The 27,387-nt window shown below is 40.8% G+C and overlaps 1 protein-coding gene across 1 annotated transcript in view; it reads left to right on the forward strand.

Moving 5' to 3' along the window:
- grin2bb (glutamate receptor, ionotropic, N-methyl D-aspartate 2B, genome duplicate b) overlaps window positions 1-25,856 on the forward strand; it is a 96,231-nt gene extending 70,375 nt beyond the window's left edge. Inside the window, exons 9-16 of the mRNA XM_063882790.1 lie at window positions 691-862; window positions 3,313-3,466; window positions 4,703-4,828; window positions 6,495-6,724; window positions 7,239-7,399; window positions 10,353-10,540; window positions 15,197-15,435; window positions 19,148-25,856. Coding sequence (XP_063738860.1) covers window positions 691-862; window positions 3,313-3,466; window positions 4,703-4,828; window positions 6,495-6,724; window positions 7,239-7,399; window positions 10,353-10,540; window positions 15,197-15,435; window positions 19,148-21,541 — 3,664 coding nt within the window. The 3' untranslated portion in view covers window positions 21,542-25,856. The remainder of the gene's footprint in view (window positions 1-690; window positions 863-3,312; window positions 3,467-4,702; window positions 4,829-6,494; window positions 6,725-7,238; window positions 7,400-10,352; window positions 10,541-15,196; window positions 15,436-19,147) is intronic.
- The last annotated feature ends 1,531 nt before the right edge of the window (window positions 25,857-27,387 follow it).

Below are 27,387 nucleotides of genomic sequence, written 5' to 3' on the forward strand. Positions count from 1 at the left end.
CAAATACCTAAGATCTTCCCCAGTTTATTATCGTATATAGTATAGTTATATGACAAAGAGAAGCAGCATATACTGACATTTGAGAAGCTGCAACCAGTAGATGTTTGGCCTGTTGGCTGAAACACAACAAAAAGTAACCAATTATTGTTTTGACCACAGATGGTTTAACTGATCAGTACCTGGTGTTTTTATTGTATGCCTTACGTAGACCCCATGTTCCTGGGTTGTGTATGTAAGTCACTCAACTCAACATGGTAGGGGAATTTCTTAAAACTTGGAGCAAATATCACCTGGCACTCAAGGCTGAACTGATCAGATTTTGTTGGTCAAAGGTCAGTGTGAACTCACACCACACAATTTGGGCCACTCAAGAATTCATATGGAAATAAACCGGATTCACAAAGTGAGTTTTAGGATAAAGTGATGACATTCTGTACTGACATGGATAGGGAATAGTTGGTGGAGGATTACAATCATGGGCAGTCATTTCTGGTATTAATAAGCATTGGGGAGAGTTTTTGTTAGGAATGAAAACCTGCACAATCTACACACCTCAGCTGGTTGTTATATTTGACTTTTATCTCACCCATGCTGTCTTTTAAATCGGCTAGTTTTATTAACTTGAACCTAAATAACTTCTTCTTCCTCTTCCCCTACCTTTACTCCCTCCCTCCCTTCCTCTTCCTCCAGCAATCAGACGGGTGATTCAGGGATTTATATCAAGCGCTGCTGCAAAGGTTTCTGTATCGACATCCTGAAAAAGATCGCCAAGGCGGTCAAATTCACTTACGACCTCTACCTGGTCACCAACGGCAAGCATGGAAAGAAGGTCAATGGGACATGGAACGGCATGGTTGGGGAGGTAAGGCCTTTATTTTACTCACAGTCATTCACATGTTCTTCATGAATTGAATTGCAAAAGCAATTTACCGAAAATCTAATTATAAAATAGTGTTTTATCTTAGCTTGTATAGTATTTTATTAAAGTTGCCTTTTTCTGCAGCTCTGCTTCTGCTTCTGCTTGTTTGAATTGGCAAACATTTAACTCACAATCTTGGGAGGTGTAAATATCCCTACCACCATTAACTTCACATTTTCTTGAGGCTTAGTGCATTCAGTATGCCTCCCTGAAGACATGCAACACTATTTTAATAACATAGTGGAACAAGTATATATAAATAATGGTCTGCTTCAGATTCCAGGGGTCAAATTGAACATCTGCTATCTTTTGTGTAAGAAACCTTTGTGATTTCAGAGTTTAGCTGAGAATTTGGTTACCGAGCTTTGTTATTGCATGTGTTAATAATCCCTGATGAAGGTCATTTTTCAAAAACTGTAACACTGAAATGTAAAATGAATAACTTAATTCGAACCACTCGAATACTGGCTTCACAAATATTAACCAAAATAAAATGTGTCCATTAAAACTAAAAGGCAGTGCTAATTTTGTGTTCATAAATCCATCATAACACACCAACATTGAATCTATCGCTGGATGAACAATGCAACAGTTATAGATTGATAATTATTAAGTTATTACATCATTTACATTTATTCATTATACTTTATATTTATTTATTTAATGTCTGTAGTATTTGTGTTGTTTTTTCAGTCTCGTTACCTTATTTCCTTAAAATTGCTGCTCCTATATTATATTATAATGTGAATTCAGTGCACAAAATACTAATTTATTTTCAAAAAAACAAGGAACGATTTCCTTTAATAATACTGCTAACACTACTACAACCAGGTTTTGGAGCCCATAGCAATGTATTCTGAATATCTCCTCCTCACTCTCTCTGTCAGCCATCAGGCTGCACTTGTTCAACCAGAACTTGGCCTGAGGGGGGGGCTGTGATCAGCTCTGCAAATCCTCAGGAGGAGAGCAATGAGGCTCCTAATCAAAGAAGGAGAAAGAAAAAGACATTGAGAAAGTGATTGGAAGAGAGAATGGGAGAGAGAGGAAACAGCCTCAAGGAAAAACCCACTGCTGTCCTGAACACACCAGCGCAATGCAGCCTTCACAAATCAATGTGATGTCCATTTGAATTGATTATGGCATAAAACAAGCGACTTTGTTATTATTATCTTAGGAACGAATTCAAGTTAATATGTGCAGGGCGATACAATAACAGTACTAACTGTGTAAATATATATATTGTTTTTAATAATGTACTTCACTAATGCATGCATAGATGCATTAGTCCATGTCCTGAAATGCCTAAGCAAGCAGCTAATGATTTCGTTTGAGTGGGGGGGGGGACAGGAAAACCAACGCAGGAAAAAAAGATGAAGAGCAAGGATATAAAGAAGACCTTCATGAAGAAGTGTGACAAACATAGAAAGAAAAATAACTGAGCGTAGAACTCCTGCTTACTCTGGCATACACACTCTATCCCTTATTAAGACTGTCTTTGTGCTCCCTTTTATTAATGACTCGAGGCTCTGGCAACTTAGGGCTAAATATACCTTGAACACACTCAGAGTGAGGTTGACCAAGTGTAGTAATGATCCCCTTCTCCTGCTTCTATTATACCGCAAAAGTGTAGTAAATACTTGGTAAAGTCGGTGGCTTTTACCAAAACCTATCAGGGTCCTTTTAGGTGAAATAAATGAATAGAGATGAGTTATTGGGGAGCACAAAAAACTACAACTGTGACATTTATCAACTAAAGTGGTTTATTCAGGAGCAAAAATTGTACATCCTCACGGGTTTAAAACCTTCCTGAGATTTTAAAGTCATATATTTTTCTGTAAAAGATAATCAGAAAGTCTCTGATATTAAAGCTGCAAAATATAGAATAAAAGCATTAACACCATAAGACCTTGTTTGCCGTGTTTTATGTTTGAATGATCAAATCATACTTTGCAATTATATATAGCAATGAGGAAATTATTGTCATTTTATCCCAGAATCAACAAATATTGTAAGCATTTAAAAAATATAAAGAGACATTGTCGTGATTTGATCCTTTTCAGAAGATAAACATTTACTGATCTGGATACGTTGATAGGTTTAGTGCATCAGGAACGCGATGGACAAATGTAAGATTAACACCATGATTGATATCGTTGCACCTCCTCTTGTAAATATTGTGACTTTATACTTAGAAATGTTGTTTTAATCCTCTGAATTAAACCCCTCTCCCCCTGGGTCCATCACTATGGCTGCTATATGGATTGTTTATGAACTGCATCACTGAAAGACTTTCACATCTCCCTCGGTGATCCGTCCCATCATGGGGAAATTGAGCACTGACCTTCTACGTCCTCCCCCCCGTCTGTCTCTGTGTGTCTTTGGCTGACCTTCAGGTGGTGTTGAAGAATGCCCACATGGCAGTGGGTTCCCTCACCATCAACGAGGAGAGGTCAGAGGTCATCGACTTCTCTGTGCCTTTCATTGAGACAGGCATCAGTGTCATGGTCTCCCGTAGCAACGGCACTGTGTCCCCCTCCGCCTTTCTCGGTGAGGAAAAAACACACCTGGTACTTTTGGCAGATGAACAACACAATTAAGAGAACAATAACATGAAAACATACGTAACAAATAATAAATGCTTACTCACAGACAGATGACAAAACACACAAACTAGGACACTGTTTAGTTGTGTTGATTTATAGCAGCACAACACAACACGTTTGGTTACGTGGTGGTTTAACATCGAAAAGTGCATATTCGTCTGTGAGCATCACAAAAAACCTGATCTGTGCAAACTGTGCGTCAACATTATGGTTTGAAAGTGCAGTTGCCGAGATGTAAAATGTATTTTTGATCTATAGAAAATGTAGTTTATTAATGAATCCCTCCACAAGGTCCATTTAGTGGTTATTATGGAGCCTCTCATCTGAAAACATTATAGTATCCAGACAGATAATTGTTAATAAATTAAAAGAGGACATTTTTTATCATCTACCGATCTTATCTATCTATCTATCTATCTATCTATCTATCTATCTATCTATCTATCTATCTATCTATCTATCTATCTATCTATCTATCTATCTATCTATCTATCTATCTATCTATCTATCTATCTATCTATCTATCTATCTATCTATCTATCAAGAACGAAGGCCTCTTGCAGGCTGAAATGGGTATTACAACAACAGACACTTATCCTACAAATAACACATTTTGTATCACAGGTCAACAGACAGAAGAGAATAAAATGTGCGTCTCAGGGCTTCCGTCATCAATAGTATGAAAAGTGGTCTTTGATACAATTAACTCTTAAGTGTCGATAAACACCGCTGATGAAGATGATACAGTAGAAAGTTCCGGAGTCGTCCACTAAATGGAGCTTGTAATGAGATGTTTTGTTAACTAGACTGCTATGGTGTTTGTCCCAGACTGCCATGTGTGTGAACACTGCAAAGCAGAGTGCAAGTGGTGGAAAATGTGCCCATTTCAATGAGTACATCTGTCCATTCACACCGATCCTCTCAGTTGCTCTCAAGTGCTTGTTCGTGTTCACACAAACGCAGACAAAATCCATCAATGTGCAACCAAGAGCTGCGCGGTACGTAACGTCTGAATACAAATAATCATGTTGATACCAGGGGGGTGATTTTGTAATATTCTTTAATTTGGTTTAATGAACTTCCTCTCTCTGTCTTCCCACAACCCTCCCTACCTCCCCCTTTTTACTTCCTCTGCACCCTGTCCTCCCCCCTGTCTCCCCCCTCCCTCTCTGTGTTTCAGAGCCCTTCAGCGCTGACGTCTGGGTGATGATGTTTGTGATGTTGCTGTTGGTGTCGGCCGTGGCTGTGTTTGTGTTTGAATACTTCAGCCCAGTGGGTTACAATCGCTGCCTGGCAGATGGGCGAGGTGAGAGGATCGAGGATCACACACACACACACCTACATGGAACACTCACACACACACTGATGCAGACGCATAAATGAACAAACACAATATCTAACCAGGTCATTGCATGCTCTAAAAAGATGACATTGAAGTTTATTTACTGGGCAAAGGTACAATCTGCATTCAATCTGCTAACAGCGGACTCTGCCGTAGTCACAGGTATTTATCTGAAGAATGACACCTGAGTCATCAAGATCATTTTCACAGCATTGCTATGTGACGCATGTTGAAGTGAATATAGAATAAATCCGAATCATTTGGACATTTATTATAATTGATTAATGTTCAAAACATATAATGTATATGCCCTTTTTGTAGCCACAAGACTACAGTCACAGAAACCATTTCGAAACTCATCAACCTGACTTGGTTAGTCATCCAGTGTTTCAACCAAAACCAACTCTGTTTTAAGAGTTTGACAGAGGGACTGAATAAGGAACAATCAACAAAAAGAAGTAACCACCATATCTGCTTTCTGCTTGATGCCAAACTACATAGAAGAAAAGGAAAAACATTTTCCTCTCCTGGCAATGGGAAGGGGTCTGTCACCTTTTAAAACTAAGCTAAATTTGGTAGAAAAGAGTATTACTCTGCCTGTTTTGTTACCTTGAAAGCACCTTTTTGTGCAAAATGACTCTGAAAATCCCTTCTGAATGAGTGTAACTGGGACTGGGAGTACTTATCTCCATCTACAGTCACTTAAGCCCTTTCACTAATGAAAAGGCTCATTGACAAGATAGATGATCTTAAGTGTTCTTACCCTCACCTTGAGAACAGAGACCGCTCTGTTCCTGCATTACTACACAACGTTGTCAGACTGCCACATTCAGGGTTGTTGATGAGTACACTTAAGTAGATCAATTACCATACCTTGAAAATATGTGTCAGGTTCAATGGTGTCTGACAGTATGGAGCAACGCTGTTGAATTCAGCTCCAGCAGGCCGTTCAAATCAATTTACCCATCAAAATCAATGATTCAGATTCAATCTATTTTTTCTCTCCTGGTTTTATACACCCAGCTCTGTTTGACTCAGGATTGCATTAGCCTGAAACAGCCGCTCAGGATCAAACCAGAGATGTGTTATATCGCTGCTCACAGTCTTTTTACCAAGCAGCAGAGAGGGGAAGAGTAATGGTGTTTTCTTAGGAGTGATGTTAGTGTTTTCTGAATGACAGTGTATGCTGTGTGTGGTTTAATTGCTGGGTTATGTAAGGCCTGCTCCAGCTGTAGCATAATTGTAGCCTGCTGTTAGCTCATCATCCACGCCCTTCCCCTTCTCTCTTCCTCCCTGTGTCCGCCACCACAGAGCTACAGTAGGTAGTGTTTCCTGTCATGCCGCCACAGAGGTAGGTGTAACAGAGGTAGTCTGTAACAGTGGGTTGTCACAGCAGCGTCTGGAGGAGCCGGTGTGGACTGTACAGCACATCCTGCGATCACTGACAAAACTAAAGGATGGGAAGAAATCCTGTCTTTGTCATCGCCATCCATCAAGTGCCTCCCACCACGACTCATGAGTAAATGCAGATAAAGTGAAGCAGCACCTGGGATCTGTGGGACTGATTTCTTTCACTCTGTTCCCTCTTTCATCTTTCTTTCAACCCCTCCTGTTTTTATTTCTGTCCCAGAGCCCGGCGGTCCCTCCTTCACCATTGGAAAGGCCATCTGGCTGCTATGGGGTCTGGTTTTCAACAACTCCGTCCCTGTGCAGAACCCCAAAGGTACCACCAGTAAGATCATGGTGTCAGTGTGGGCCTTCTTCGCTGTCATCTTCCTTGCCTCCTACACTGCCAACCTGGCTGCCTTCATGATCCAAGAGGAGTATGTGGACCAGGTGTCGGGCCTGTCAGATAAAAAGGTGTGAATTCAAGAAATGTGAGGGGCTGTGGGGCGGAGGAGCAGGTGTGTGAAATACTGTATGTGACGTTGGGTGATGTGAGTGTGGATGACTTCTAGTTTTCTAAAGCATTCTGAGTCAAATCTATAATCTGTCTTTTCTTTTTTCTTATGTGATGTTAAAGTAAATGGGTTTTAGACACTTTCTCTTACACTTTATGGACCGAATGATTAGTTGATCAATTAATTAATCAATCAGAAATGAAAATAATCAATTGTTGCAGCCCTAAAATAATCCGTTCAGCACTTCTATGACCTGAATGGTGGATGATTATTTTTTAACTTGATCTATTGTACTGTACATGTTTGTCTAAATGTGTTTGTAGACCAGGTTTGTGGGTCTACTTAGCACTGTGATCCTGCTCAACAGTGCCTTAACGAGTGTTTGATGCGGCTCAGTGCCTTACTCAATGCTAACGAGGTGTCCTCTCTCATTTTCTGTGTGTGGTTTCTTTTCCGGAAAACCCCCGCCACAGTTCCAGAAGCCAAACGAATTCTCACCGCCGTTCCGGTTCGGCACGGTGCCCAACGGGAGTACAGAGCGCAACATCCGCAACAACTACCGGGACATGCACACTTACATGACCAGCTTCCACCAGAAGAACGTAGATGAAGCGCTGTACAGTCTGAAGAGCGGGTGAGGAGGAGAGAGATAGAGGGGAGGATGGAGCGACAGATGGGGTGGCGAGGAGGGAGGGAGTTGAAAGGATCTCAGCAGGGAGAAGAGAGACAGTGTGATGGAGCTGTGAGGTCCTGTACTGATGCAACACAGAGGAAAGATGATGAAGGAATAAGAGAGGGAGACAGAGGAAGAGGGAGCATTCAGGGCGATGTGGGTGGGCAGCCAGTGAAGCTGTGCATCAGCACCCAGAATAGCAGCAGAGCTTGTGGTTACTATGAAAGCTAGCTGATATTCTCTCTTTCTGACGCCTAAACTCAGGCTGATATCTTAATGTTTCTCTCTCCCTGTCTTTAAATGTTTTTCACAAACCCGCTGCTTAAAGATTAGGGATGCAAAGCAGGGATGTACCTCTGAATGACCACAGAGGCCCGTAGATCCCCGAGGCACCGTTTCATTGAAGTTTGTCACTAAGCTGCAGACTGTCATATCAATTTACCTTTAGTCAGACAGAGTTGATCTGAAAAGAAAAGAGAATAATGCGGGGCTGCAGAAATGAGACCTTGAACCCAGAAAAGAGATAGCATTTGCACTACCCATTTGCTCGTCCCCAAGTCAATCAGATTTTTAAATGATTTTTTAGATGCCTGAAAAAGGGTCTCGAGTTATCACAACTTTAAAAGAGGTTTAGCCTTTGTGCTATGGAATTTAGTATGTCAGTAAATACCCAAATTGTGCATTTCTAAGCTGTAATGTGTCTGAAAAAAGGTAAATGACTTCTTTGAACTGCATTTATACTTCAGAAATCATGTGAAGACTTTCTTGCTGAATGAAACATATGATCATCATAAACGTTTGTTTGCAACTGAGCATTTCTGCATTATCTTAGGGAACCAGGGTGATGCTAACTCTATACAGGGAAAGGGTTCAGTGGACTTTGTCTGCACTTTTTCAGTTTGCTTATTAGACCTAAACAAGAGCCAGATTTGAGGATATTAAAGATTAATTATTCATCATAATTCGAAAGAAAAAAAAACGGACTTGTTGTTTGTTAAGCTTTCCATCACATCTCGTGGCTTTCTCAGCAAAGGAGATGTTTAAGGGTTTTTGTTTATGTTGTGAATGTATTGATTTTTTTATAAAAAATGTTATTTAGCAAAAAATAAAAATGTGCATATCATGTCCGGAGCAAATCAATTAATAACACAATCAAATAGCAGTACAAGTACAAGTCAAGGTTAATGATAACAAAAACAAAAAGAAAATACAAACGAAATAATAATACAAAGTTAATTGTAAATTTTAAAGATAAATGATTTTTTTTTAAAAGACAGTCACTAACTAACATTGTAAGACCTTTTTTTGTTTTTAATTATTTGTGAGAGCAAGATAGTTAAGTGTAGAAGTGAATCCAATTAATGCAACAGTGAAACAGAGTTTGTGAACCTTAATACTTCTTTTATGAACAAGAGTTTTCCCAATTCCCAATTCCCAATTATTATACCCTGACAGAATTATTGTAACACATCAGCATATCCGCAATAAACAACAGGAATAAAAGGATCATACATTTGATTTAACATTTGACTCCAAACACACAATGACTCCCTCACTATTTCCATGACAATCAGGGCAACTCCATCTGCCGAGGAACACAACTAGACATATTTAAATGTTTCAGACAGGATAAGATAAGATAAGAAAAGATTCAACTTCTTGTCATTACACACAGTACAAGAACTTGAACAATAAAATAGAGTTAGCATCTAAACAGAAGGCAAAAGAAGCAGTAAAGTGCAGCGCAATATATATACACATATAATCAAACTAAAGTACATACAGAACGAACTGTAAATAAAACACTATAAATAGACATTGAATACACATAGCAGGTATAAATATAGACAGTAATCAGATCTCTATTATTAGCAGAGAATTGTTGTGTGCATGTTATAAGATATACACTGATCTTAGACCTTGAGTGTTAATTTTTTATTTTGGATTTGATTGAAGGTGGTCCTTGTTTCAGAAAAGCTTCTCTGCTATAAAATACTATAGGAAACCCAGGAATAGAAGAGAATGGAATAAAATGATCAGTCATTGTAACCAGAATCTCTTTCTTTCTTATGTTTACTTTGTGACATATTATTCAATTACAGTTCCTCATGTGTTTAGCATGCACACCACCTCAATGCAATGTTTTGCTTATTTGCACTTAATTATTCGTGGTCTCATAGATTTCTTATAATTTCCTTGTAATTTTCCTTGAAATAACTGTGCAATTTGTAATTAATTATCGCTGAAACAGAGAAAGTTCAATTGTTATATTTTCAATTCATTAATTCCAATTAAATACTAAGCCAGCGTTTCCTCGAGTGTTTGACTCGGTGCACAGCAGGTCGTCTGAATGTGCAAAATGTGCACAGGCAAGCATGCAATTCAAATTAGTGGAGAGCACTCCAACAATAAATGAATGGCAGATTAATTCATTTAATTTCAAGTAATGTTATAGCCTTATTTTTTAACCTCATTGGTTTTTACAGTATACTTTAATTTTATTGTATTGACATTTTAAAAAATATTTTCAAACATTTCTTTGTTGTGTTTTATCAGTTAAAGCCATGCAAAATGTTAAATTATTTGAGGTAAGTTGAATATTTCTTGGGTTAACATGAAGAGGACCATGCATGGAAATGAATCCTCTTTTTTTTTGTTACCTAACAAACTCAGGTGATACAGCTGCCTCAATGAGTTTCATAATTAGTACCAGGAGTCTTTCCAGAGAAATCTTCAGAAGTTTCAAAGCAAATAACAAACCCGTAGGATGTGGGTGTGAAGAGTTATAAATCGGGTTAATAGAATCTGAACAGTGATCAGTAAGTGAGGGATTTCAGACACATTCATGACTCCAAATGGGAGACCAACTGTAAAAGTATGTTCTAACACTTATTCCTTTCTTCACGCTCTGTAGCAAGCTGGATGCCTTCATCTACGACGCTGCGGTTCTGAACTACATGGCGGGAAGAGATGAGGGCTGTAAGCTTGTCACCATCGGGAGCGGCAAAGTTTTCGCCTCCACCGGCTACGGCATTGCCATCCAGAAAGACTCCGGCTGGAAACGAGCCGTGGATCTGGCCATCCTCATGCTGTTTGGAGATGGTGAGGAACTTTAACAGCATATTTTTATTTGAATGAAGAGGCCTCATAAATGTCATCTTCATAAAGCAATAATAATGAAGATGACATTTTTAACAGAAACTCAAGAGGTTTTAATGTTTGTTAAAGTTTCAAAATTAGGATCATATTCATCAGTCTTTGTAAATAATGGATTTCCATCTCCAATGAAAAAAGTTGCCTGGATGTTTAGGGCTGGTATTTCATGTAGTGTCCTAACATTAACACTGGTATTTTGCCCAAAAATGACAACAATTTTGATTTGTTTTTAAAGATTATTTCCGTGCACCAGTGGCTTAAATGGAGAGACAAAGTTGAAAGCGGGAGACACAGTAAGGCACGTTAATGGTCCCGGGTACTTTCTGATGCTTTGTTAGCCACCTTAGAAGAACCAGACAGAAAAGCAGAAAAGCGCAGCCAAAGGTTTCGATTTTCGAAGTGTGTAAATAATTGAAACCCATTTCCAAAGGTTAATAAATGATAAGCAATAGGCTATTTAGTGTTCGGTATCAGCATGTTTAAAAGTAAAAATGAATACAGTATAGCTGTGACAGCATCTGATCAACTCATCAGTATACTGACACATGATATGTTTGACTAAACAAGCACCATAATACCATGTGAATATTAAATCTATTAAATCCACAGTCTGCAGAAAGCAACACTCATGATGCTGTATGAGCCATGAGCAGGTGAATTTATTTTGGTTGTTTGTTTATTTCGAGACCCAGCTGTTATTGTGGGTTTTGGTTAGTGACCCAAAGAAGCCGGCAGGGTGTCTGGCTTCAGTCGGAGAGAAACACGAGTGCAATGATCCAAGAGGACCTCAGTATCAGGCTGCTGCTCTCTCACTATGAGAACATGGAGCCAGATGAGGTGGTTTGTATCTGTTTGTCAGGATGCTCATTTGGCCCCTCTGTTTGAACAGGCTCTGGCCACAAATGACACAGAGGTCGAGGCTGATGCGGGACACACTGGAGGGACATTTCCCATCAGTGTGCACTGATAATGTGACAATGGACCCCCAGGCCTCCTCCTGTTGTACAACATCCACATCTCATGACTCTAGAGTGCTGCTAAAACATGTAACCATTATACTGCAATGTAGATATAAAAGGAGAATGTTCAAACACTTCTGAAACTCCTGTTACACATTTATCTGTGATAAAGGTTTCAATCTCAAAAATGGTTATTAAAACATTTGAAATTGTTTTACAGGAAATTCTGTAAGTGAAAAATGTCAACTTTTTTTGGAATAATTCACCTCAAGTTTATTTATCAATTACCTTTAATTACTACCTTTAATTACTACCTTTAATTCCTGAAGAACATTTTCTTTTCTTGCATGCCTCCACGATGGTCCAAGAATCAGAAAATAGTGAAAATGTGTAGTGGTTGTCAGGCTGGCTTGCCCTCTTTTTAAGTCTACCAACTGGTCATTTGGAATTCGATTCATTATTTTTCATAATATTCTTTTCACAATTTCTTTTATTTTTTGTTCATTGTAGAGGAATACAGGCAATAAAGCTTTCCTCAGAAAGAAGTGAGGTATTGATATAAAACACGTTATTTTTAAGGGTGTAATAAAAATATTCGGACTTCCCTCAGGATTTTTAGAAACTTTATTGACTCCATATATTGACACCTGCTATTTGACTCGAGGTAATTGTTTCCATGACAACTGAGCACGTCAATCTGTGAGCATGGTGTGTTTGAAAGCTTAAGAAAACCAAAAAAGTGACCTTTACAGGACAATTATATATAACGATGTTTTAATAAAGGTTAACCAAAGTACCAATGTAGCAATAAATAAGTAAAGAAATAGATAGTAGATTCCTCACTAAAAGCTCAGGTTTCGGGGACCCTATTTTCTTACATTTTCCAGATCGTACAATGAGTCAATTTATCATGAAAAGAGTCAGAATAGAAGAACAACAACTGAAGGGATTTGGTTGGGAAATGTATTCTCTGCTCCTCTGCTTGTCCTGTTGCCAAAGTGACCCTTGTGCTAGAGAAGGAGAGAAGATGGTGCATTTTGAAGCGCACATTTCTTGTTTACTGACACGTAAGATAACACAAAGGCATTAAATATCCTATTGTATTACAGTATATCTCACACAGTTACCTGCTGGGAAGGGCTGAAGTTTTGTGGGGAACAGCAATGTGCAACAAAAGATTTGAGTATGCATCACCAGCTACTTTTTTATTTTGTGTTTCAGTAGTTTCAGCTTCTTGTAAAAGAAATGATTGTGCCTGATATAAATCATTGCCTTTGGAGAGTACACCTACAGTAGAACTCCACCTCCAGAGACAGTATGTGCTGCATACTGCTCAACACCTGCCACACACACACACACACACACACACACACACACACACACACACACACACACACACACACACACACACACACACACACACACACACACACACACACACACACACACACACACACACTTACACACTCACACATGGTTGACTTTGATGTGTTATCACCTTCCATCACTGTGTGTGATGGATGAAGGGGGTCAGTGCAGCGAGAACATTCACCTCAGATCTGATCTTTATGAGCCAAATCGACTCAAACTTCGACATACTCTGTTGAGTGATGTACCCTGCAGTACCAGTCTGTCTGTGTGTGTTGAGTTGTGTGTGTGTACATGAGATTTGACAGCGCATGTTTGTCTGTATCTTAACCAAAGATCAGACATCATGTCTGCACAGATGTTCCCTAATGGAAGTCCATAATGTCAGACATAACCTCTTACCTCTTACCTCATGCAGTCCGGCTCAGCTGTCAGCACTCATACGTTCGTCCAGGTGAAGAGTTCAGAATCATTGATGTTTGCTCATATCTGACGCGTCCTGTTAGAGTCCAGATATGACCATGATGAAAATCACATGTGCAGAGGAAGGGGATCTACTAATAGGAAAATGAGGGCCCCTTTATCTGAACAAAAACATGATCAGGAAGGAAGTGGAAGAAAGGGTTTGACGTTAGAGGAGGCGATTGGGAAGGAAACATTTATCATGCCTTTAAGTCATTGTCATAAAATCTGCAGACCGAAGCAGGATCAATAGTGGAAGAGGTCAATGGGAACCAGTGGTTTCCATCCTGGATCTGAAGATGATAGGGTCCCCCCAAGAAGCATTTAGACTTTTTGTGTTTGTTTCATTTTCTTTTTTTAACAATACCTGCAGAAATCGCAATGGTTTTTGAACCACTTTATTGCTATTTATTAAGAAGAGACATAACATATTGAATAGGCATGTCATCATAACAAGCATTGTGACTTTTCATAGCAGAAAACTATCACATTTCCCTATTGGAGATCTTGATTGACATTTGAGTAAATCCTCTTAGAAGAGAACATTTATATGACTGTCATGTCCGGGCATGAAGTATGGAGCTAGAGGCAATTATCTTAGCTAGCTTAGCAGAAAGCAAGCAGGGGAATTAGCACCCTGGCTCTACTCACAGTTCAGAAATACAAATTTACCAACAGCTATTGAGATAAATGCTTTGCATGTTTTATGCCATTTGTTTAATCAATATACTAAAAGAAATATAGAAATGTACACTTACTGTGCTTCCAGATTTGATATGATTTTACATATTATATGACATAAGCTTTCATTTACAACTGAAGGCAGGCCCTCAATTGGTTGTAGTATTGCACATGATTTTTGCTTCACCTCTTTGCTGGAAGAGATCTGCAGAATTGTGTATATGTGTTTGTACCGCTCAAGTTATCACTTTTTAACCTCCTTTAGAAACCTTACCCTCTCACTAGAAGCTTGAAAATGTAGGGGCTTTTTCAGACCAGAAATGAAAAAAAAGGAAAGCTAGCTGGAGCCCCCTGAGGTCACTCCGCATAACATCCTGCCGCAAGGTGACTACTTACCCATCACTAGAAAATCCAAATACAGATTTGAAGATTTTTTACACACATTTACAAATCTGATTACGCCTACACAGATTGAAATACAGAAACACTACTTTCCACACACATTAACAGATAGCTGTGCTACAACAATGGCTAATGTTCATTTAGATAATAAAGTGAAAACTAGCCGGCAGTTGTCAGAGAGTAACACACGCCTCATAGACAAAGCGGTGTTATGCAAGAATTGGGAAAATATAAACCCCCTTGATCCCACACAAATGCAACCAAAAACAGACCATCAGTTCAGATCAAACAAATCTCTTTGGACGTGTCCTCCACCCAAAGCAGTCCCCCCAGGGATGTGGAACTGAGAGGGAGAAATTTAAGGGCGGAAACGCTCATCCCATGACCACACACACACTTCCTCCCAAAGGACTGTTAAGTCCCAGCAGGCAGTTGTTTCTTTTCCCACAACAAGTAAGGGATAGCCTTGCATAAGCAATTCTTAATGAGGATGATCCTCAGGGGGGCGTTCAGTGAAAATAATACAACATGACATTTGTTGCACGTATATGAGATCTGAGCTGTTTTTGGCATCAACTCCCATCCGGAAAATGTGACCCCCTCTTTTTGTTCTCACACTTACATGTTCCGACACCCAGAGGCAAACTCATCCGAGTGCACAGGTCAAACAAACATGGGCACGGATTCTTTGTTACAGTTACTTGCATATGTGTGTCTCTCCCTCCTCCAGGTGACATGGAGGAGTTTGAGGCTCTGTGGCTGACGGGCATCTGCCACAATGAGAAAAACGAGGTGATGAGCAGCCAGCTGGACGTGGACAACATGGCGGGCGTCTTCTACATGCTCGGGGCTGCCATGATTCTGTCATTAATCACTTTCATCTGTGAACATTGGTTCTACTGGCAGCTGCGCTTCTGCTTCATGGGCGTGTGCTCGGGACAGCCCGGGGCCACCTTCACCATTAGCAGAGTGAGTGTGTTTTATTTTGGGTTTGACCTTTGTCCTCCTGACAGAAAGATCACAAGAGTGGTTGTTTTCAAACCACTGGCTGTGGTTGAGGTGTATCGAGTCAGTCAGCAGGATACGATGACTCACCTGACTTAACCTGTGGCTTTCTCAGCCCAGGCAGGCAGTTGTTAAACAACAGAACACAAGTCAAGAGCTTCCTGTGCCAACGCAACCTGACATTTTACAATTTATAAACACAGTGCAAGTCAGACGAGCATCATATTAGAATAATGTAATATCATAACATGTACGAATATAAATGTAACCCTATCAGACCCAAAGCAAAACCTGCCTTTTACAGTTGCCTCATTAGTTAAAATATCATATTGCATGTTTACTTCATTAGAATAACCAGAACAATTAAAACACACAAAAAAAGTTTGATGTAATGAAAAGCTTTGATGGTTTATGATGGATAATCATTTTAGGTTTTGGCTTAAAAAAAGAAAATGTCTTTCATTAGAAGTCTTAAAGTGTTAAATATGAGTTTCTCCAAAAAACACTAACACAGCTAACTTAGCTGAGGTATTTTCTGTTTGCTGTGCGGTTGATGCAACACTCTTCTATTGCGATCAATGAGATCCTCTCTACTAAAAAATAAATAAATAAACACTTTATGACCCACTTCTGCCCTTTTACACAGAAGTGGGTCATAAAGTGTCTTATCTATTTTTATTTAAATGTATATACAGAAAATGACTTCCAATTAATGTAGTAGCAGTTTTCTTTTGAGACTTTCTGGCGATATTTATCTTGCTCTTACCAGCTTGAAGTGAATAGTAACTTTAACCCTTACAACTGCTTGGTCCAAAAAATGAAACAGTCCCAAATGATTTCTAAACGACAGCTCACCGTCTTTTTTTGCCTGTGATTTTCACAATCCTTTGCGGTGCAGGTGTAACCTCAACGAGGGATCAGCCTCTGATACTGTATGTTTTATGAAGCAAAAGCAGACTTTGTGAACAGGGAGATTAAAAAGGTTGTACATAAAAAGAATATGGTATTTACTGGATAACTGAAAATCTGAAAAAAAGCTTTTACCAAGGTGTAACTGACCGTGTAAACAAATGTGATGCACAATTTACACATCAATGCGATAAAGCACAAGAAGCAGTTACCAATCGCATCATTGCTCTTAAAGACAACGCCTGCTGATATGCTGATTGACAGTGAGACCAACCAGTCTTTGAAGGGGTTAACAAATCCTGCAGTCTTTGAGAAGAGTCCATAATTCATTGACTTAATGTCGCTGGAAAAAAAACTACTTACTATGCTGCTCATTCTCAGCCGGTGACCTGAAGCTGTGTTTGTGGATGTCAAAGATCTCATCTCAGCGTGGTTATGACTCTGCTCAGATGGGTCACTAAACAACGTGTTTCAGTGTTATTGAAGCAGGCTGCTTAGGTCCATATAAATAATCACTCGAAGTGTAATTCATTTGCATAATGTTACCTTTTGAGAAAGAGGGAGAGGGGTGGGGTGTTTGTTGTTGCATGCAAATTGTCTCAGTTATTGTTTGCCTCAGAAAAGGGCAACCAGGTTTATGTGTTTTGTGTTTGTAATTGTAATGTCATTTGGTTTACACCTACTCAAACTAACCTGGGGCCATTTAAAACTCAGATGTGGCCTCGAGCATTTCATAAACACGCAATCTTTTGTCCGTTTTGTGTTGAATTGGCAGAAATCTCCTTCTCTCTTTCTGTTTCCTTCAGAAACTGCTATTGTTAAGCAAAACAGAAGCACTTTTTGCAGCTTACTGTTAGATCTTACGTGCTTGAGGCTGATTTCACTTGTTGCATTACAACATCTACAGCTCCAGAAAAAATGAAGAGACCACTCCAAATGTTTCTTAAATCTCAATCTCTACATGTATGGCAGCCATTCCAGTGTCTCTTGAATTCCACCACAGAGAAATGTTGTCAGTAGTTTAGTTTATAGAATACAATGATACAAATAAAAGGAATTCATTTAATTTAAGACATACCTATGAATAGTAAATCCAGAGAAACTGATAATGCTGAAGTGGTCTCTTAAATTCTTCCGGAGCTATATTTTAAGTGCAAACACCTTTCTATAGGTGTTTATTTATACATTTCCAAGCCTGGTTGAACACACGGTGTGGGATTTGCAAAATTATTTTTAGGAAACTGGAAACTTCATATACAGTTTATAGAAACTGTAAGGATGGACATGTGATGAAAGTACAAAGATGCTATTAAAACACAGAGGATGAAAGAGAGATGAGTTAGCTAGGTTCATGATAAAGACTAAAACGGGTGGCAGGACAAAGGTAGAGTATAGACAAGAACAGACACAGTTCTGGTACCTTTCACAGGAGCTGTAGTAGCTATAGATGCAGAGAGATAAAGACAGACAATCCCATTGGAGTGGCTGCCGCTCACCTGAGCACCCGGAAACAGAGATAAAACAGACACAAAGAGAGAATGGAGGCATGAAAGAAAAGAGGGTTGAAGATTCAGATTCATGAATGTGGCTCGGTGACAGAGGAAGTGACTAAGAGACAGACAGAAACAGTTTCTGACAAGTTGACGCGTTTGAGGAGCGTTGGCCCACGTGCTGGCTGGTGGGTAGCGTGTCCTTGACCTTTCGGATTTGGCTGTCGCGTCAACCACAGATTCCCTCAGCCACATTTTAAGCACGCTTGTTCGCAAAAGGCTTTCCCCTCTCTCGAAAATCCTACTTACCAATAAACCAAAACAAAGACACATACTAATGGGGAATGACATTTGAAATAGATCATTGTTAATGCATGGGGCTCTTGATATCAGTGGTGGAAGAGGTATTTGAATCCTTTCCTTAATTGAAAGTATTAGTACAGCAATGTAAAATCAGTACAACACATAAGTGTTAGCAGCAAAGTGTAGTTTAAGTATCAGTAACAGAAAGAGATGATTAACGGAAGAGGAAAGATAATCTGTTGTATATATTTGAACTTTTTCTATAATATTAGATTTTTTGGGAGGGATATGGATCACTTGAACATTGAAATGAAACCATGTGAAAAGTCAAGAGGGAAAAATCAATATTTGGAAAAAACATCTACGTACAGAATGTACTTAAGAAAGAGCTTGAGTGAATATTCGTAGTTACTTTCCTCCACGGCTTGACAATTATAGGACATTTGACAAAACCTTACCAAAATGATTAAATTCCTTGACACTAGTAAACAATTCTGCAGCACAGAGCCTGTAGCACCTGTCGTCAGCTGAATTTAAATGACATTGATTAAAACTATTGATTAGCGGTCAAACGTATGAGCTTTGATCGGCTCCCTCCATTCCCTGTGTCTGAGGGGTCTATGCTGCTCCCTGGAGAAAAGTCATTTATGAACTCAGCCCCTATTACTGTTTAATAATGTGTAAACAACAGGGTGGTCAGGGGGAACATGGCAATGCATTAACCTCTCTCTGCCTCTCGCTCTCTCTCTGTACCTCTCTCTGGATTTCTCTCTCTCTCCCTCTCAATATGCATCTGCTGTTTGACTCCCTCTCTTACTTTCAACCCCCTTTGTTACCTGATTCCTTTTGACACACTTTACTGTAGTTTTCTTCGTACCTTTCCACTCTCACTCTTATTCTTTTTTCCTCCCACGGCCTTTCTCACCCTGTCTTTCTCTCTCTGCTTCCCTTTTCTTATAATTTTTCCTCTCCAGGGTATCTGGAGCTGCATCCATGGGGTACAAATTGAGGAAAACAAGTCAACCATTGACTCGCCTTCGGCCACCATGAAGAAGAACATGAACAACACCCACTCCAACATCCTGCGACTGCTCCGCACGGCTAAGGACATGACTGCCGTCCCGGGCATTAATGGCTCTCCGCACCCGGCCCTGGAGTACAGCCACAGCGGGCGTGAATCGACTATCTATGATATCCAAGAGCACCGGCGCAGCTTGGTGGGTCACCCTGCTGACTGCAAGGCAGCGCCTCCTTACCTGCCAGAGGACAACATGTTCAGTGACTACATCAGCGAGGTGGAGAGGACTTTTGGCAACTTGCCCCTGAAGGACAGCAACCTGTACCAGGACCATTACCTGCACCACCACCCGGCCTCGGCTCTGGGTATGTCCGGCCCCGCGCCTAACAGGCCGCGTAGCTTAGGCAGCACTAGCTCGTTGGAAGGTGGCATGTTTGATTGCGACAGTTTAGGGGGAGGGGTAGCGCCCATCTTCACCACCCAGCCCCGCCCCTCCATGACTCACAGGAATACCAATAAATTCGACCTGATTGCCGGCCACGCTCCTGCGGACTCCAACCAGGGTGGGTTCAAGGGAAACAATGTGTACGGGAGGTTTTCTTTCAAAGGAGGCGCATCCAGCACGGGGCTCATCGGGGGGCATGACAGGTACTGTGGTGGGGGTGGGGCAGGCTCAGGTGGGGACGATGGGAACATTCGCTCAGACGTTTCGGATATCTCCACGCACACTGTCACCTACGGCAACCTGGAGGGCAACAACAAGCGGCGTAAGCAGTACAGGGACAGCCTGAAAAAGAGGCCAGCTTCAGCCAAGTGCAGACGGGAGCAGGACGAGATAGAGCTGAGCGGCCTCAGGAGGAGAGCCCACCACCACACCGTCCACCACCACTTCCCCCACGGGCCTCAGGCACACCGCACGGTCTCACCTCCCCTGGAGCGGAAGAGGGGAGGAGGAGGGGGTAATTCTTCACCTTTCTTATTCCGCAAAGAAAAGGAGAACCTGAGGGATTTCTATGCGGACCAGTTTCGCTCCAAGGAGGGCAAGGCCAAGTGGGAGCACGAGGGTGGAAGTGGAGGAAGCGGTGTGGGCGGTGGTAGTGGTGGTGGTATCTGTAAGAGCTTGGTACCTGTAGAAGACTTCCTCAAAGGTAAAGGCAAGAAGCCTGAGTGTAAAGTTGGGCTTGGCACAGTGTCGGCAGGGCAGCAGGCCCACACCTGCTGGGAGAAGGGGGTCTCTGGGCTAGGAGGGGGGGGCATAGCAGGGGGAGACTGGGAGTGTCGGAATAGCCACAATGTGTGTCACCACGGAGGGGGTGGCGCTTGCCCAGCTAATGGGGTTGGGGGGAGCAGCAGTCGCCCCAGCTCCGCTAGCTGCAAACGCTGTGACTCCTGTAAGATCCCGCCGGGAAACCTTTACAACATCAGCGAGGATAACAACATGGTGTTTGCTGCAGGGAAGAGTAGCGTAGGACTGGCCCAACCTCAAACTCAGGTACAGCGCAGGAAGCTAGGGCCAGGAGGGAAGGTGTTACGGAGGCAGCACTCGTATGACACATTTGTGGACCTGCAGAGGGAAGGGGCAGGTCGCATGGGAGGGGTTGGCGGAGGCATTGGGGGGCAGTATGTCCAGCCCCGAAGTGTGAGCTTAAAAGACAAAGATCGCTCCATGGAGGGCCCCAGCCCTTATGCTCACATGTTTGAGAGGTATGCAGGGGAAAGGGAGTCCTCCATGTTTGGAGGTATAGGCGGGGATAGGGTGAAGGGAGGCTCCTCCTTCAGCTTGTTCCGCGGAGGCGAAGGGGGGTTGCATCAGCGGTCGGTGGGGGAGAGAGACCTGAGGGACAGAGATAGAGCTATGTCAGGAGGTGGGGGCTGTGGTGGTGGTGGTGGTGGTGGTGGTGGCAGCAGAGGGGCCGGGACTTACTCCTTGTCTAAATCTCTCTACCCAGATAAGGTGAACCAGAACCCCTTCATCCCAACCTTCGACGACGACCAGTGCCTATTACACGGCGCCAAACCGTACTACATCAAAAAGCCACAGACGCAGCAACAGCAGCAGCAACTTCTCAACAACAGCCGGGGAGGAGGGGACTTCCGCGGCTCCATGGGAACGACTTCCTATTTGCCCGTGTCCGCCACAGCTGGGGTGATGTCCAATGTGGCCCCCAGGTTCCCCAACGATCTGTGTCTGGGCGGGGTGGGGGGCCCCATGGGGAACCACCATGGGGCCAACAAGCTAATGCCTGTGGGCAGGGACACTTTGGGTTTGGGGCCGGGGCACAGACCCTTCAACGGTGCCAGCAATGGACACGTTTATGAAAAGCTCTCAAGCATTGAGTCAGACGTCTGAGGGTGAGGCAGAAAGAGAGGGAGAAGATGAAGTGGGTGAAGAAAAAAGGGAGAGAAACATACAGATGCTGATGACCTCTCTGTGTGAGGATGAGGAGACACTATACTGTGTGTGTTGTTCTCCGATAAATGGGAACGAAATTTGGACGATGCACAGAGGCCGCTGCAGGCTAAGCTGTGAAGTCCGGTGGGAGATAAGTCTTTAATGAGAAGAGAGGATTCTGGTGCTGCTCCAACGCTCAGAACGTTTGGGAGGGAGGGGGAAAAGTGAAATCAAATCTCCAGTCTCTGCTCTCTTCACATGCTCATTGTCTTTCCCTCCTTCCTGCAGTTCCTTAACAACAAAACAAACATTTTGTTTGACAGAAATACAATCATGAATGAGAAATCAACACTTCTGTTGAAGTAACAGGGTAAACTAATAATAATTGTATTGATAATGTTGATAATATTATTGAATATTATTCCAGTGTTTAACGATGATCGGTTTGGATTGTTTTTTCAATTTTATTGATTTAAATAGTTCATGTTACATATTTGTATGATGTTAATTCTTTCTTAGCTTACCAATGTTACAGGAGACTGGTAGACTTTTTTTGGGTTCCTGTAATTTTGACTCTTCTTTGCTATTTATTCTTCATGTTTGATTTTCTTTTTTACTTTTCTTACTCTTGAGTGCTGTGAAGTGTATGTGAAAGGCATGACTTGCTGAGTACATTCTATGTACTTATACATTTGCAAAGAGGGTCTTTTTTTCAGCTACAGAAGCAACATCATCATACTGATTTGCCGTTTCCTCTCCTTTTTCTGCTCGGCAGTACCAAATGGGTCTCACATTTTGAGCTGGACGTGCCTTAAAGGATAACTACTGATTTTGTACACACAAGGTCTGTTCTGTTGGTAGACAGATCCACCTGCAAACAATTAGTCAACTTTATTTAAGTGTGAAAATACACCTGAACAAGTCTGATGAGGGTTTCATAAGCATAACAGACCTTTAGGCATTTGACAGATGTTATAAAGCAGAATTTGCCGCCGTAGAGGAAGCTGAAATCCCTACATATATCCCAAACAATAGCAGGATTATAAGGGTTAAAACCACAGTGCCATAATAAACAAAACATTCCTGTCTTTCCCAAAAGTCAGCTACAACAGAGCCGTGCCGCTGTATGAGAAAATATAGAAATAAAATACGGGAGCTTCTTTTTTGTAATATCTCCACCATTCAACTAACTGCAAGTCCTTGAATTACAAAGAAGTTCAACTAGCTTCATCACTCCTCACCTACTCAAACCCCTCAGTTCACAATGGATGACCCAGGATCCAACTGTCCATTAAAAACATGTAAATCACATTTAATATCCTCTTGTTGCTCTCATCACGTTTCACTGGGTCCAACTCAATTGGCTGTGACAGTTTGCTGCTCAGGACAGGCACATAATGGACTCAGTGAGGCTTCTGTTGCTGCGATGAGCTGCAGTAATGTTAATTATTTCACGATTACAGCTGTAAGCCCTGCCTGCTGTATTAAATGGTCACATTTGAATAATGAGGGGAGAACATTCTCAGTTTGCTGGTATAAAATACCACAGGAAACTGTAGTACCTCGTCCCAAATGATCTCTTGATTTATTCTTGCAATTGCTCATAAATAAGTAGTTCCACATTGAAAATGTTTTTTTTGTTGGTACATGCAGCTATGCTCCCGTTGATGCTACTAGTGCTTCCCTGTTAATTGAAGGAATCATTTGAAATGTTGGGGAATGGGCTGATTTGCTTTCTTGCCCAGCTTTTAATGAGAAAAGCAAAACCACTCTCTTATAATACAACAGCCAGCAGTCAGTGAGCTTAGCTTAGCATAAGGACTGGAAACTGAGGGAAACAGCTAGCCTGGCTCTGTCCCACAAAACAGCTACCATCACCTTAAAGGTTATTATTAAATGTCCAGTGTTTAGGTTTTGGTGGCAACTAGCAGATAAAGAGCTTCGGAGAACCACAGTGGCCTTCAGGTAATATAAAAAGGCCCTCTCCAGAGCCTGGGTTTAGTTTGTCCATTTTGAGCTTTTGTTGAAACATGGCAGACGCAGATCAGCTACCAAGATATGAAGGGCTCATTAAAAGGTAACGAAAACACAAGTATTCTTAGATTCAGGTCATCATACACTAATTAAACGTAGTTATTAACATTATATATTACATATCTGTCTGGTCTTTTAACTGTATTTTCAGATGACATGTTGGAGGCTATGGGACTTTCTCAGTTACCGGTAAAGGAATAGTCCACAAAACCACAACTTGTTTGATATTTTTGTATTAGTGATTTGCAGATTAAAAATAGGAGATATAAAGTGCTAGCGTATGATTTGGAAAGTGATGAGTTCCCTCTCTTTCCAGTCTTTGTACTAAACTAAGCTAACAGGCCTCTGGTCCTAGATTATTATTTAAAAAACAGATATTTGATGATTTGTTATCGACCTCCGCTATCTCAACAAAGAAATACACTGTATTAACTATTTCTCACATTTCGACAAGATAACCTGGATAATATAAGTCTTTCATCATATTATAAGTCTTTCATCATATTATCCCTTTCATCATTTCTCCCAGCGTGTAGCTGAAACTCACATTCAACAGAACATAAAGAATAATTTCACAATGTTCTGTAACCCTGATTTCTCCCCCCGCCGGACCATAATCTGTTTCACATGCTGAGATTTTAATGAAGGAAATAATTTGCCCTCAAGTCCTCCGAGATCCTGTGTGAATTGTGTCAGATGCAGATGGCAGGAGGAAAAAAAGAAATAGGAAGGCAGCAGAAAGTAAAGCAGGTGGCACATTTAGTAAAAAAGCATCACCTTTCTCACTGATGTTGTTTCATGATCAAAAGGCGGCTCTCAAATTCACAACATCAGACACCAAGGTCATCTCTGCTTTAAAACTACCAAATAGTTGGATTTGGTTTAAGCCTTTCTCCACCATTTAATATTATCAATCAAAATTTGAAAACATCTATTATCCGCTCCCAGTTATTTATTATCAGATAAACCAGTCATTTAGTCACTCTGCCAAACCAAATTTAGAAACCTAAGCACAATCTGACTGGATTTATTTAGTTTGTTGTACATCCCAGTCTAAACTTTAGAAGACTTTCCTTCTTTAGGTTGACAAGTCAGTATGTATGATACTAGGGGGTCTCTAGTGTTTGTGAGGACTTGCATGTATACACTTTTCTTTATTTCTGTTTTTAATCTTAACTTTTAGCCCAGGAAAATGGGTGTTTTTGAACAATATTTGGAATTTTTATCAATTTCATTGGTACTGATGATCCATGTAGTACTGTAGGTGTGTGTGTGTGTGCGCGTGTGTGTGTGCAAGATAAGACACCAATCTCAACAGTCAAGGTTTTTGGTTATACTTTAATTAAAATGGCTAAATTAAGTTAAGATTACACTAGAATAGCAAAGATATCTATAAATCTTCTACAAAGATCAGTTTTCATGCTAGTTTGTGTAAATGCTTTTAAACAAGGTTGAGGTCTTGATTAATTCATCGTCACTGAAGAAGCCTTTTCATCAATTCAACTACTTTCCTGGTTTTTTCCTTTGAATATCATCATTTCCGTTGTTGTATGTGCCTGAATACATACGCTTAATTACCTCTGTGTGTGCTCATATGGGAGAGAGACAGAGTGTGTGTGAGAGATTACTGTTAATTGTACATGTATTATAAAACTGTATGTAAATACTTTACCTCACGCTCATGGACTTTTGATAAAAACTGTACAAAAATGGCAATGAATAGATCTATTTGGGATAAATCTTTGATTCGTTGGTCCCCTCGCAAAACTGCTTTTGTAATGACTTCAGGCCAGGATATGTGCAATCGTTTATTGTGCACATTAAACGCGTCATGGTTTGTTAATGTGATTTTTTTTTCTGGTTTGGTTCGGTCAAAGGCCAGCTAAGAAGGATGTTTTCTCAACGCACCATTACTAAGTGTCCCACAGAAAGCACAATAGAAAATGTATCGCATTTTTGCCGAGGTGTTCTCTTTTCTTTCCTCTTTGGCTAATCTTCTGATTTTGTGTTTCTGTGCCACAGAAGAATCGAACAACTCCACCCCTGAACTGTACAGATTGTGAAAATGTACATAGGACAAAAATCTAGTTCCAACTCGCATTTTTTGTATGGAGAGAAATTACTTGTGTGAAGAGAGTATTTCAAATTTGATTGAATATTTAGTAATATTGAAAATGAGATTAAACGCAGTCAATGTGAAAATAAGTGCTGAGAAATATTATTCTTCTGTCTCTTTGGAATAAAAGTGTTGAGTATTAATAAAAAATAAGAAATCTCAAATTTATTTGTGTTTTTCTTTTGTTTTTATCATTTCTTGCGACAATAAACAATAGGGTTTGTCACGACATGCCGGTATTGACCGTGACATTTTTAATCAACCCACCTCTTAGATAAATGTATATATATTTATGCTACAGACTCTCTCCATCTCCCTAGAATGAGGCCTACAAAAAACAAATGTATTGTAATTGAACTGACCGATACCACTATCTTTGTGTCTTTCAAATATTGTACTGCGATAACTTCGGTTGAATTCCTTTTTTCCTCAATCATAATTCACTGAAAACCTGAAATCGTGATAGTCCACAGGTTGGCAGCAAGCAACATTCATATATTTCATGTGTGTCATATTTATATTTGACATTTAAATGTACTGTTTACATGTTGTAACAGATCTTATTATGTCCCATGCTGTAGGTCGACAGAGGAGATGGCTGCAGTTGAGTGTCGTCGTTCCTCATAAACAGGAGCCTCATAATGTGTGAGTGATGGTTCTCATGTTGGATAAGTGCTTTCTACACCAAAGAGAAAATAAATGAAGAGGCCTGAGACTAAATAGGTGGAGCGAGAGGCAGAAGAAGAAAGAGAGAGATATTGAGGGAGGAAGAAGTGATGCAAACTCAACGAGCAGCAGAGATCAAAGCCCCCCCAAAAAACTCCCTCCTCAGACTCTCTTTACTCTGAAAGCCTTGTCCAGCAACAGGAGTTATTTAAAGAAAGCTGCAGGATCCAAAATGTACTGATGCCTTGTTGTGTGTTTATAGATTTGGTGGGAGAATTTTAACATCTGCGCTCAGGGATGCTGAAAGAAAACGAGGTGAGACGGTAGAAAAAATCCTTTAATCAGTTTGTAATCTCCTGTTTCTTAAAAAAGAAAAATCTTTACTGTTTTCTCCATATTCCTGCTTTATTCCTTACACCGCCCCAACAACCTCAGCGTGCATTGCTACACATGTAACTACTTCTTGACAATTAACTGTTACCTAGCAACTGGCTCTTTTTCCAGAGATGGGCAGGGGGGTGTAGAAAGAGAGACAGCGAGAGAGATTTATACAGTATTCCCACAGCATCTTAACTGGATTGGATGCAACAATGCATCGACAATACAATACCAAAATGGAAAGTACAGCCTGAGCTTATAACGCCCACACACAGCAGCATAGAGAGGAGAGAAGAAGAGACGGAGGGACGGGAGGGGGAGGAGGGGGATAGATGTACAGATTACAGTTTGGTTTAAAAAAAGAAAAGGAGTAGATGAAACCCATGCAGAAGAGGAGGATTTGACAGGCAGCGTACGTGTAACAGATGCAAGTTAAAAACGGGAGAAACATGCTGCAGTCTGTGATGAGGAAGACAAGAGGAGTTGTAGAAGAGGAGGAAAGAAACTGGTTGCTGTAGAAACACTCTGCAAAGTTTTAATGAAGGCATAAAGTTGGATGCCTGTGCCCACAACACACACACACACACACACACACACACACACACAAGAT

This window comes from Eleginops maclovinus, chromosome 5 (genome assembly GCF_036324505.1).
Source record: "Eleginops maclovinus isolate JMC-PN-2008 ecotype Puerto Natales chromosome 5, JC_Emac_rtc_rv5, whole genome shotgun sequence".
Classification (NCBI taxonomy): Eukaryota; Metazoa; Chordata; class Actinopteri; order Perciformes; family Eleginopidae; genus Eleginops; species Eleginops maclovinus.